Consider the following 13,914-nt stretch of genomic DNA (forward strand, 5'->3'; position numbering starts at 1 on the left):
TTCACAGCACTATTTATAAGCTGGCTATGAATACATCAAAGTGGAACAATTGGAAAGCTGGACCTTCATTAGTAAAGCACTGGGGTCTGAAACAACCACATACAAAGAAGAGCAGGATGTAAAACCTCTGTGTATTCATAAAGTGGATCTTGATAATTTAGGAAAGTTGGGGTAAACTGAGAAGGGAGATCTAAAAAAGTTATACTAACAGGGTTACAAACTCTAGCAATTACAGGAGACATGATTAAAAGTCCTACTTTGTGAGAAATACTATGCTTCCCTAACAGCTTCTGTAATACTTTTGTTTCCATATTTGTGATGATCTATTAACTGTCAGGTTCTGTCTCCCCACCAATTTTCCTCATCCATGGTAGCCCACAGGACTTTGCTAGTAGGTTGTATTTTTCCATTTACATAAAATATCTTGGACATCAGGGGTGTATTTCTCAAATTCCTCTGTTTATGTTAGGCACTGCTATTTCTTCTGCTGTTATCCCAAACTTTTCATTCACTGTGCTGTTTCAGAGTATTTATTAATTCTCTTCCTTGTCCACAAACCAAAGCAAGGTTTAGTTCTATTCAGGTTGTCATAATGTTCTGAACACTTTCTCTTTTCCCATTTCCAAAACACAGTACATGGAATGTTACTATGTACAACACACCAATGATTATTCATTTGTTTCTGGTGTTTGTTTTGTTGTTGGGTTTTGGTTGTGTTGTAGTTTTTTAAAATTATTTTTAAAAATTTATTTAAACATGTAACTAGTAAAGATTAAATATTCCTGTCGCATAATGAAAAATGCTTCTTTTTCATGTTGAGACATTTTGATTAAGTCACATGAAGATAAGCACTTCTCTTTTTTATCTCCTGGTTAAAAAAGAGTTTTTCTAATTGACAAATGCTTTCAAAATCAACCTTCTCAGCTTAAATTCCCACACACTGTTTCCAAGAGACATGTCTGTCATTGCCACTTCACCAGAGAATGCATTCTTCAAAGAAAGCTTAATTTTTTTATAGCTGTTTGTAACTACAAGTATGGCTTGCAGTGTTAAACACAGTTCAAGGCAAGACACTGCAGGTGCTCTTGCTGTACAGAAGAAGGTACAAGAGGCCTGAGTGGCAGGGGATTCATTTTTCTCGATAAATCAGTTATTCTAAACAACAATCTGAAGGTTTGTTTTTGTACTTCCGAAGAAAACGACATGGAGACAAAGTGCTAAACCATTACCAGGTTTAGCATTATTTTTCCCATGTATGGATTGAGATTAAGCTTCTCCTGTAGAAAACTTCTCCTAAGAGAGTATTTGCAGCTACCAGGGATTATCCATATCCGCTCTCTGCAGCTGCAGGAGCCTGTGCTACATTCTCTGGGGGATCTTTTTGCCTGCTGTACATCTTGTTAGTGCTTTTACTTTTATCTGTTGTTGCTACCAGTCATAAAGCCCTTCTTTCTGCAGTTTGAATGAGACAAATTCTCAAAGATTAATGGAAAAAAAATCTTGGTGACAACATCTCAGACTTTAAAATTACAGGAGTGAGAAACATTATACTGAAGTTCATAGAATCGGTTTTCTTTTTGCAGTTGTCCTCTATTTCTTTCAGAAATGGGATGACTGAAAAACTTAATTTTCCCATATCCACATGACAAAGATTATCTCCTGTATTCTTCAATGTCTGACTGCTAAAAGCTCTATTTCCTATATTTTCCTCGTTTGTTATGTCCAGCTCCAATTTTTACTCAAAGATACTGGTTTTTTTCATCCCATTTCAAGTCCAAATGGGTATTTCCATGATGTTTAGCTATTCTGACACTTGTTATAGTCATTGATTTGTGCACTGGAGTGTGTAAAACCTTGTTTATCAGGCAAGACTCAAATATTACTACACTGGAGTCACTGATGTACAATGTCAGTGTTTCAGATCATGCAGTGTGTGACAGGTATTTCATTACTTGTCTTGGGAACTGTGACTGCATCTTTTTTCTTTCCTTTTGTCCTTTTTCATTCTTTATATAATCAGGTTGCTTAGAGAATTAGAAAGTTATGGACCTGTTTTCTAGATTCCAGTTGTAGACACTGCTTCAGAGTTACCATGAGCACTGAAAGATGTCCACTCAGAACAGTTAATTTTAGTCTAGTGTTCCCCAAATCAGCCCCAAAGTAATGTTTATAAAAATAAAATTCTAGGGAAGTATGAAGGAGAATATGTGAGTTTTGTAAATTGTGGGCAAACAAAAGAACACTGGCTGGATATGCTCTTTCTCCTATTTTAATATTCTTTCCCTCACTGAAGATCTTTGTGAAATTACAGTAGTTTCACGAATACAAGCCGCACGGATTATAAGCCGCATCCCCGGTGCCTCGACAATGTTGCTGTCTTTGTCAATAGATAAGCCGCACCCCGAATATTAGCCGCACTTTCGTTCGTCGCGAGAATCCGTGCGCAGCTTTCACAAATTGGCCAATTAGTAACAGGATCGCGGCATAGCGGGCTTTACTGGCTCGGGGCCGGGCCAGGCAGGCTCGGCCCGCTCATGGTTGCCGACGGGGCCGGGTGGCCCAGCTCAGCGCCACGGCTCGGCGGGGCTGGCCGGGTGGTGCTGCCGCCGCCGCCGGGCTCGCTGGCCCCCCTCTCCCGTCAGCACCGCCCCGCTGCCGCGTTCGCTCGCCCGGCTGGCAGGGCTGCCGCCGCCGCCGCCGGGCTCGCCGCTCACCCCGCGCCGCGTTCGCGAGCGCCGCGCCCGCTCGCGCCGCGCCGCTTTCGCGAGCGCCGCGTTCGCGAGCGCCGCTTTCGCTCGCCCCGCCGGCAGGGCTGCCGCTGCCAGGCTCGCCGGCCGCCCCCTCCCGTCTGCACCGCCGCCGCGTTTCCTCGCCCTGGCCGGCACTGCAGGCCCCCGCACCGCCGGGCTCCCCCATGCTGCTGGCCCCGATTCTGCTGGGCTTCCCCCGCTGCCAGGCAGCCCCACCCGCCGGCCTTCCTGCTTCTGCCATGCTCCCCTGCACTGCTAGCCCCAGTTCTCCCAGGCTCCCCCGCCCTGCTGGCCCGGGCTCTGCCGCCCCCCTGCCCCGCCCTGCTGGCTCAGGCTCAGCCGCCCGCCCCCACACTGCTGGCCCCGCCTCTGCCAGGCTTTCCCACCTCTGCCGGGGCCGGCCGGGCTCCAGCTTGGCTTGGGGCTGCCGCGGGCTCTCACTTCCGTGTTGGCAGCTTTTAGAATTTTGTTAATGTATTAGCCGCCCCGGAATATTGGCTGCACTTCCGGGTTTCCACCAAAATTTTGGTCAAATTGGTGCGGCTTGTATTCGTGAAATTACTGTACCTGTATGTATTTTTGCTCAATCTAAGGCACTTCTAAGACAGCACTAACCAATAGCAGTTTCCACAAATTAGACTGACTAATCAATAATTTAGATTCATTAGTGGAAAGCAACGAAGGCCTCTCTTCATTCCCATGGGAGTTTTACAGAAAACAGGCAGGAATTGCTCATCAAGTGGAAAAGGTACTGAAGAATTGAACTTCAAAATACATTGGGCTTTAAATACAAATCTCATTTACAGGTCAAGAAATAACTTAAGTCTTTAAACTTTAATGTGAAAATTAAGTTGTTCCTGCTCAGAGTTGGGAGAGCATTTCCTGGTTCAGTACTTTATGTAGTCAATACTACAGAAGCTGTTGGGGTTTAGATGTCTGTTTAGATTCTGTCCCTCTTCTAATTTAGAACCAAAAGAGTTGAAGTGTTGAACTATCTTATCACCATCAAGTTCTGCCTTTCACATTGGTCTCTTAAAGCTGATTTTGGGGGGAGGTGGTGGTTTGGTGGGCAGTCTTTTTGTTGTTTTTTTTTTTTTTTAATCCTTGGAATTTTATTCATATCAGTTCCACAACTTCTTTCTTCTACCCACAGAAGAAAGGGCTGCCTTGTGCATTGCCAACATTCCTGTGGGATGTTCCAGCAAATGTAAAACATTATATGAATTACCATTCTTTTTCTATTGCAGGATCAAATATGAATATACTCTGTGGTTTAAAGGGTTCTACTCTCCTGTGGAATGTTCCTCTGAAAAGATGCATGAATTTTAGCAAAACTTCTGTGACCACTTACAAAGCATCATTCAACTACAGGGTTTTATAGATTAATAATAAACCAATATAAAACAAAAAACTGCAATAGAAACATTGGCACGTATTCTAAAAATAAATGTACTGTAAAGATGAACTTAAAAATTAAATGCATTTGCCTTGCGTACAAGATATTCCTATGACAGATATTTTGCCTTCACTGCAACTGTATATAGGCATGTTCTTTCCACTGCCTAGTCTGTGATTACAAACTGGAATATGATCTTGTGCACTGAAGGCATGATGGAAATGCAAGAACTGTGTCAAATAAAGGGGCAAGGTTGAAATATTGATAACCTTTCAACATCACTGGCCAGTCTAGAAAGCAGGAAGAGAATCATATGGTGACTGAAAATCATTTCCTACTCCATATTACTCCAAATGAATCAGGTGTATGTCACACAAATAAAAGATGACATTAAAAAAATACAGACCACTAAACAAAAATCCCAGGATGATGTGACTGTGCCTTTCTCTTTATTGTGAGGTCAGTTTCTTATTCACAGCTGTTAAGGGTAAAGGCAGGGCTTTCCATCATTTACCTTTTTATAGTATGTTAATGTCACAGCAGTAGGTGGGAAGTGTCCAAGGGAAATGGCATTGCAAGTAAAGATAATGTTGTGATTCAATCATATTTGTCTGACCATTTTCGTGCACTGAATTGTCCAGATTGAAATGTCAACAGGCAGTATGATTTATATAACCATTACTGTGACTTTCTCTTGTTCTGTTCTCTTGCCAAAATCTATTCATTAATAAAAAGCTACTGCTTGAATAAGGCCAGACACAGGCATGTTAATTTTTGCTCAGTGGACTGAACCTTGAATAGCATATGAGTGAACATTCTGGCTGTGTGCTCTCCTAGCATTTTCAGAAAACCCTTCATATCCAAATATTGAGGTAGCAGTTTACCACCGATCCGATATACCTAATCCCAGGATTAATTCTGTATGCCCATCAGTGGTGAAGCAAGATGGATTTAATAGCCCATTAGCCTTTCAGCATGATAATTTTCACGTCACTTATCCTGCTGGGTTAATTGCTTTAAAGTGGATATTATTGACCTCAATCCTAGTGGCAAACAGAGAACGTCTTATTCATCTCCCAAACGTACGTTCTGAGACTCTTGTTTCTTTTGGTCCTGACAATAAATCCCCTAGATTATGTGTTTGTATATTATAATTTATACCCTATTGGCCCATATTTAATAGCTTACCAAAGCAACATCTTTCAGATATTATTACCCATGACTGGAATATTTAATTCTGTTTCTTATGTAAAGAGAAATGTTGCAAGCATAAAAAAATAATTGTTTTACCTTTGGTTAAGAAATTAATTTTAATGCTAAAAGCTGAAGCGGGTACAGCAGGGATTAAGCACTTTTTGGAATAAACAGCTGGCCAGTATATTTCCAACTGTACAAGTCCGAAGAACAAATTTGGACAGAGAAGCTGCAGGAAATTCAGGTTCTGGTGTAGAGAAACAGGAAAAGTATGTAATGAAAAAGAAAATCAAGGAGTAAAACCGAAGAGCAGTATTTTTATTTGGATTATTTGTGGATCTTTAGTGATTTAGAGAAAACACAGGCCACCTGCTTTGAGGGAATTAATGCTAGCTGCAAGAAACAGAAAAAGCAGGAGTGGAAGAGGAGCACAAGTTATGTTATTGCTTGTGGGGAGATGAAACAGGGCTGGCAGTTATCATAGCCAGTTTTTAGATCCATTTGTGTCAACAGTTAACACACACACAGTTATACATAGGGCCTTGTGTTCCTTAGGCACCAGTTCCCTGGGAAACAGGAGGGTAAGATTTAGGTACTTGATTGTAGGAATGCAAGGTTTGGAGCAGGTGTGCCCACAGGCTCTACAAGAACCTGAATCCCTCAGATGTCATTTGTAACAAGGTCTGTCCTCACACACCCCTGAAGCCTCATTCTGTAGTTTCCTGGGGTAAATTTGCTCTATAAGATACAGAATGGAGAAGCTTTGTATTTAGAAAAAGTGTTTTCTACACCACATTAATGTTAACATAGGTTAATGCCAGAATGGTACCAGAATAGTGGCAGAACTGTTTCTTCACAAAGCAAATTGGAGCCAGAAGGTTCCTACTGAACTATCTGATTGACTTAAACAGTGCTGGGATTTTCCCTGGGAGCTCAGTTGCACATTTTACTGACAATGACAATGTCAATGACAGTGATGTTGTTTTTATTAGCAGCTGTTCCTGTGTGACATCCACGTGAGAGCAGTCGTGACTTGAGCAGTGGAAGCTGCATGTTCCTGCTTCAGTTACAAACCACCTTTGACTCTGGCTGAAACAAAACCTGACTGCATGAAGCAACCCTCTGCTGCAGCAGGTGTGTGGCCAATCACTGCTCTCCAAAGGATTTTCCAGGAAAAAAGAAACCAACTTGTTTTTTAACCTTCAATTTTTTTTTTCCAAGTTTAGGTCATCTGCTTTAGGTCATTGGCAAAGGTACAATGTTAGCATGTTTTGTAAGAGGTAAAATAAATGAAACCTTCTGAATAACAAGAATATCAGCATTTCATAGAGAAGTGAAAAATTAGAGGAAGCAGTGAGAATTTGGTCCTTATTAGACTGGAAATATTTCCTGCTTACTCTTAAGAATGCTATTTAAGCATTGGTGATTATTTAGTGATGTTTATTTTTCACTTTGAACAGCTCCTGCCATCCATATACTAGGAAAATAATTAGACCATTGCCTTCTGTGTTTCAAACTTAGAACTGGTTGATCAGCTCATGTAAATTAACACATCCAGAGGAATCAGAAGAGGAAGGACAGATTACTGATGCTGAACACCTAGTCCTCGATTTCTTAACTAAAACTATGAGGAAAACAGTGTATCAGATCTTGCTCCAATGTGTACTGACGTCAGGGGCACAAAACTTGACCCTAAATACATAGTATTAGGAATCATTAAACCTTAAAAGATTTTAATCATACATAGTGTTGCTGGGGTGTTTTGTAAATGAAATCACTGAAACATAAAGTGCATTGACTTTTTTTGCTTTTTTTTTTTTTTTACATTGGTTTCACATACTGTTGAAAAGTATTCCTTTAGGCATCTTTGTGTGGAACGAACAGGTGTTTTGTGGATCAGGGGTTTCCTCTCGGGTACCAGATGGACGTGACTGCTGGCTCTGCTCTGTCCCCTGATGGGGGAACTACCAGCCGGGCACCAAATTCCGAAAGGAAAACCGTGCATTTCTCACCTCCGTCCCAAGAAAGGTGTTCTCCCCACAGCTCCGCTGCCTGCTGCAATCCGCCCTGAGGATCCCCAGGAGCTGGGCCCCCAGCCCGTCCCCCGGCTCACCCCCGCCGCCAGGCCCCGCTGCCGGGCTGCGAGCGGGAGCAAAGCCGGGGCTGGCAGCGCCTCCGCTCTCGCCACGCTCCGGACTGCACGGCCCGACTTTGGGGACGCAGAGGGGCACGGGCAGCGCTGGGGCAGGGACGAGGCAGGTGGGCACTCTTCCACGGAGCACCTCCCGCTCTCGCCAGCCGGCCTGAGCCCGCCGCCCACGAGGGGCTGTGGGGCGGGGGGAACTGCCTGGCGCCCGCCCCGTGGTGTGAGGGGAGCAGCCCGCCCCGAGCACCCCGCGCATCCTTCCCTCCCCGAGAAAACTGTAACTGCACTCACTTCTTATTGACATTTTCCATGGGGATTCCCCACAGCACTGACCCCCCGGCCCTCTCCGCCCGCCCCTCGGGTCACGCGGGGTGACTCGGCCCCGCCGGAGGCGCCGCCCCGGGCCGGGGTCGCGGCGCGAGGGGAGGGAGAGGGTGTGGTGCGTCCTCCCCCGCGACAGGGGGCGCTGCAGCCGGCGGGCGCGCAGGGCTCCGCCGCCGCCGCCATCTCCTCGCTGAGCTCATAAAGGTGTCGCGCAGGTTCCGCCCGGGCTCGTCATTCCGCCGCCCCGGGCCCGGTGCCGCCGCTGCCGCCGCTGCTTCCCCCGAGCCGCGGCCCCCGTCCGCTCCCTCCTTTTCGGGGCTGCCGGTCCGCGTTAGCGGCCACCGCGCTTCCGCACCGGCCCGCCGGCAGGCGCCGGTTGTGCCCTCCCCGCCCCTTCCTCCCCTGTCTTCCCCTCACCCCCCCGCCCGCCCGGCCCCTCTCCCGCCGGCCGAGCCCCGGAGCGCCGCCGCCGCCGGGGTGTGAGCGGGGCCCGGCGCCGTGCCGGGCCGTCCCTCGCCGGCGGGGCCATGGCCGCGAGCGCCAAGCGGAAGCAGGAGGAGAAGCACCTGAAGCTGCTGCGGGAGATGAGCAGCCTCCCGCCCAACCGCAAGTGCTTCGACTGCGACCAACGGGGCCCCACCTACACCGACATGACCGTGGGCAGCTTCGTGTGCACCTCCTGCTCCGGCATCCTGTGAGTGAGTGCGGGCGGGGACCGCCGGCTCCATTCCCCCGGCACCGGTGACCTCCGCCCCCGGCCGCCGGGGGCCGTGTCCGCAGGGCGGCGGCGGCCGGGCGGTGCAGCCCCGCCGCGGGTCTCGCTGCGCCGCCGCTCCCCTGCGCTCGCCTTCCTGCTGCCGGCTTGGCCACGTCGGAGAGCAGCGGGCGGGGGGCTCGCCGGGGGAGGGGAAGGGATGGAGGCCGTCGGGAGGCTTTCCCGGGCGCGTTCGCTGGAAATCCCCGTCGGAGCCCCCGGTGCGGAGGTGGCGGGGCTGGGGCGCACGGCAGCCCCGCGGCCCGGACGTGATCCTGGGGAGGTTTCTCCGGCACGTAGGGGGAGCGCGCACGGGTAGCCGGAGCGCCACCACCCCACGGACGTGTCGGAGGGGTGGTTAATTAAACTAGTGTGTGACAGTACTTATGGAAAGGGAAGGGGCACGTGGCTGAGCAGTTCACTGTCATGACAGCCTTGAACATGTTGGGATACTAACCCTGTCGTGAATACGTTTACAGATATTACTTTAACGTCAAGTTGAACCACCAGCATAGCTTTATGTGCATCGGGTTCTGCTTGGTGGTAGTTTGTAAGACAACTCCTTAAGCTCTGTCTTAGTCGATAAACTCCAGGCCCAATGGTTTAAGAGACTTGATAAAAAAAGTACAAGGTGGCTGGGTTTTTTTTGTTTCTTACATCGACTATTTCCTTCAAACTATATATATAAACCTTGGAAAGGGATTGGCTCTGATAAAGTGATTGCATTTTTCCTGTTCCTCATTCCTGTATGGACCTCCCCACTACTCCTCCCTTTTCCACTTATCCTCCTCAGAGATAGTGTGTATGAAACTAGGAGTTGAGGTTAGTCAGTTGTGAATTTCAGTCACATACTCATAATTTGGAGGAGAGACCCCACTGTCTTCAGTGCTGCTGTCTCGTTAGTTATATCTGTTTGCTTTTATATGATTCTGTAGCTAATTGTGCTAATGGAATGGAACAGAATCAAAGAGCAACCAAAGAAGTAATAAATAGTATGTCAAAGGATACAGATAGGTGTTTCTAAGGGTTTGAGTTCATAAAAGCAATTCAGGAGTTTGAACTAATTTCTGTCCCCTTACTACCTCAAACAGCCCTTCCAGGTGAGGTCTGGTGTTTTAGAACAAAGTTGGTAATTACGTTGAAATGCAAAATACAGCAAATATGTCAGTTCTTTGCTGAATTTCCATGGAGCAAACTGCCTTTTATACTAAGAGACAGCTAATTAGACTTGAGGTTCTTTTACTTCTACTTTATGTAGGCTTCTGAACAGACTTGATGCAAATACAGAAAATACATGTAAGTTGTGAAATTGAAAAGAGTCTCTAGTTTTTCACACATACATGCCATTCAGTCAGCCAGCTCTGGCTATTGTTTGCTCTCTTAGCAAACTTATTTGTACTGGCATGTGAAACTATTTTAAGCTACTGCATTGAGCTTATTTAATGGTTGCACATGTTCTTACTGGGTTAAACTGACAGCATGATAAAGCTGCACCATGAGAGTGTTTGTCTTTATTTTTCAGGCTTCTTAGCCTTAATAGACAAATATATTGTGAATGCTGCTGAGATGCTTAGCGTGGGTTCAGAAGAGTCTGTTCCTTTTATCTGTTGGCTGGGAGGTATGGACTACTAAAGTGCATAGTCCAATTTACAGCAACCAGAAGGATGTACAGCCAGCTTGTAAGCAGGGGACAGCTGCCACTTGGTGTTAAGTTTACCATAATTTGTTTGTTACTAGGAGGACTGTCTGCAAAAATATGGTTAATATATTGGTATTCCAGTAAAATGCAATTTTCATTCTAAATGTGCAGTGTTTTTGTCTTGCTGTAAAAAAGCAACCACAAACATGTTTGGTTCTTACAGCTAGTAACACCTACACTTACAGCTGGGGTAAACGACTGATAAGAGGACATACACCTTCCCTCTAAAATAAATTTGGACTCATCCTTTCATGTCAACTTGGATAAACTTCCATAAACTGTGTGTGCAGGATCACATGCATTGGTTAACACCTAGCCAGTGGGATGTTTCTGTTAGTGATGAGACTTGGTGTAGGTCATGTCTGTTTCATAACTAGAAATTTATTTTTAACACTTCTGTCAGAACAGTTCTTCAAACAACTTATTTATTTCCAAATGCTTTTCACTGTAGAATTCCACGGTGTAGGGAAATGACTTGGGAACAAACCACATAATGGCAAATAGAAAAGTACTGCTGCTTCTGTAGTTTTTAATGGCTGTTTGTGTTCTGCCTTGTAGTACTTGCTTTACTGTAAGGCTTTAATAATCTTAGTACTTTATCTTGTTTATATGCTGTGTGAATGACATGCATTGCTTCTTGTTTTAATTGTTTTTTTTTTTTTCTAATCTGGTACAGGAAGTATTCTTGGAGTCAAGTAGACTAGTTTTTTCAAGTATGAAGTGCCCAATGCAAGATTAAAATACTAGTTGATTAAAATCTCCTTTTGAAAGGTTTCTCAATTAATTAAAAGTGATTAATAACATCAATATCATCTTAAATAGGCACGTTATTCTAGATACAGTTAACACTGAAGTCTTTAAAACTGTAGTACAACTTTTTTTACTAGTTTTCTGAAGTGTTTATTCATTGTTCTGGCAAAGACTGTCTATTCACATCCAGAATCTTATTTCTGGATTCATCCTGAATTTCCCTTAAGTATTTCATGTGCATCAAAAGAGTGATGCTATGTATTACTAGACTTAGCTTTAAAAACCTGCTGTTCCCTCTACTAACTTGTTCGTATGGTGCCAAGAACAGCTAGTGGCTTTGCTAAAAAATCTTTCTGACTTAAAGGTGAGTCTTGTCAAGTCAGAAGTGTTAATGACAGGAGGTTTTTTCCTTAGTACCTGGGGTTTAAGTGATCAGATAGGTTTACCAGAGCAGAAGTTTTGGTGTGCAAAATGGTGCATACAGGAGAAATTTAATGCACAGTGATGTGAATTTGCTTCCTCTTCCACTTGTCCTCTGTGTTTAAATTACTTGTGTGGGCAAAAGAAGTGTGCTAGCATCACACAAGGTAATTCAACTTTTGGTGTGTAGGAGAATATAGGATATATGGAGTTATCCACACGATCATTTCAGATTGCTCTGGAGGAGCAGTGTGCTCAGGTCAAGGATTACAGTCATACACCACGGCAAGATTTCTCTATTAGAGCAAACTTGCATCTCGGGAAATGTTGGCAGGGAGATTATTTTAGTTTGACAGAAGTCCTTTGATTCAAAGGATTATGTTGGTAGCTATGACTATTGTTTTCCTGGATGCTCCCATGTGGCCTGCTGACAATGACATCCTTCCCTTTGTCTTATCAAATCTGCCTTGTATCTCAGCTGTCTGTGCATCTCTGCTTTCAAGCGCTTCTGTACCACTTGCAGTCAACCTGCTCCCAACTTTGATAAAAAGAACATGTTTTTCAGTTCTCCAGTGGAAAGTATCCCTGTTTGAGTCCACTTGCACATGTTTTCTGTTAAATGATTTTTTTTATTAAATCTTGACTCCTTTTTGTATCTGCTGATGTGATAATTAAGGCTTTCTCTCACCACCCTCTTGACTCCCTCCCAACTTACTTAGGAAGTCTCTTGTTCAGCAACAAGGAATGTTTAGAACATAATAGGTACTTTGAGAAATGCTAAAGCCCTTTTATGCTATTTTTTAACAACTGTTGGCCTTCTTCTGGCTGCATGTGATGGTCTTAGTTGAAATTTTAAATTTAAAATTTTCGTGGGTAGGGGACTTCTGCATCAGCCAGATAGAAATATTTGATGGCAGATAGATTAGTAACAAACTGTAGCATCTCTGTGCAGTGGTGATGAGTTACTGTTCTTTCCCTAGAGGAAGTTTAGCAGAAATTAAAATAGTGTAAATAAACAGTGCTAGAGTGAAGGTGATTGTGTTAGCATGACTTTTCAGCCCTTTTTTTCCTTTGATTCGTGTTTGGAAAGCAATTCCATGTGTTCTGCCTCTCTGTGAGTGTATATATATATAGATATAAGGGTGTTTTCTGTGTTACTATATTTCTTATTTTCAGTTGCAGGACAGGAGAGCAAAGGAAATGCCTCTATACCACAGTGAACACTGTGCAGTTCAGAAAGAATGCTTGGGTGTTTTTTTAAGAAAAAACCTAAATTAACCTTAACTCTGCTTCAGAATGTGTGTATGAGTCGTCTGCTATTAAAAATAAATGAGGTTGTGAGATGGCGGAGGGTCTCCAGGGAGGTCTACAAGTATCAGCAATGGCCAGTGCTGCTTAGGTCTTTTTTGCTAATTGCAGTAGCACAGAAATAATAGTGAATGCTGTGACATTGGTGATGTGGTACATTTCTGTGTGACATGGCACATTTCTGGTGCTTGTTTTCTGGATGCCTGGGGATGTGGGGTGCTCTATGATGGCTTGGTATTTGACTTGCCTCATTAACTTCCTGCTTTTTAGGGGATCAGATTTGGCTGGCTTAGACTCGAGATGATGTTAAAATTTGATCCAGGGGATATTAGCAGTGTTGAGCAGCCGTCTGCCCACCATTCCTCCCATGAAAGGGACTCTCTTTTCTGCCAGATCTTACTCTTTGCATTTTTCTTCCCTTCCATCCCTGGCCTTTGCAGACGGCTGCTCTGCCAACAATCACAAGTTCAACGATAATTTGCCGCTAAATTATGTTAGTAACAAATATCCACTGCTTGTTCACTGTGTTTTGAATGTTTAATGTTTCGGTTGCCAGACTGCAGAATCCTGTGTCAGTGGCCTTAAAGCCTCCTTTGTCTGTGAGAGCACCAGTTTAACAATGCCCTCTAGAGAACAGAGGTCTCATGTTCTCTGAAGCTCCCCTACGCTAAGCTGTGACTCGGTGAGGGTCAGTGGAGGAGAGTCTCTGGGCTGGAATCTCTGGTCACAGTGCTCTTCCACAGCAATAGTCGTTGCTGAGCCTGAAGAAGTTGGCAGTGATGAGTGGGATCTCTGTGTGGGATGTTCTAGCTGTGGTGTGCTGGATAAGTGCAGATGGCAGAATTGTCTTACTCTGTCATCTTTCCCCAGGGCCTCTTGGGAGGAGAGAGCTGCAGTCTGGTTTAAGTGCTGAGGTAGCGTGTGGTTGTTTCCTTCCCTGGGAGCTCTGGTGTAGGGAAGGGAGTAACTGGTACCTCTGCACAGGGGCAGATTGTAAATACTTGTTCAGGGTCAATTTAAATTTAGGCATGGATAAGTTGCACTAAGGGACTGTAATCCCTTCTGTGCCCTGTTAAATAGGGAGTACTGTAAAGCATTAGAACTGTGTGAAACACTTGTCAAATACAAGGAAAGAAACATTTTTCCTATGGAAAAAAAGGAGGTTTATTAATT

At 44.7% G+C, this 13,914-nt stretch overlaps 1 protein-coding gene across 8 annotated transcripts in view; it reads left to right on the plus strand.

Moving 5' to 3' along the window:
• Positions 1-8,290: 8,290 nt before the first annotated feature.
• The window catches only part of AGFG1 (ArfGAP with FG repeats 1), a 36,285-nt gene continuing 30,661 nt past the window's right edge, over positions 8,291-13,914 (plus strand). For 7 of the 8 annotated variants that reach the window (XM_033068176.2, XM_033068177.2, XM_033068178.2 and 4 more), the window contains exon 1: positions 8,291-8,504. In XM_033068176.2, the coding sequence (XP_032924067.1) occupies positions 8,338-8,504 (167 nt within the window). In that variant the 5' untranslated portion in view covers positions 8,291-8,337. Of the gene's footprint in view, positions 8,509-13,914 lie in introns of all 8 variants that reach the window. The other variant, XM_033068181.2, reaches the window with a different exon arrangement.

Source organism: Catharus ustulatus, chromosome 10, assembly GCF_009819885.2.
Source record: "Catharus ustulatus isolate bCatUst1 chromosome 10, bCatUst1.pri.v2, whole genome shotgun sequence".
Taxonomy (NCBI): Eukaryota; Metazoa; Chordata; class Aves; order Passeriformes; family Turdidae; genus Catharus; species Catharus ustulatus.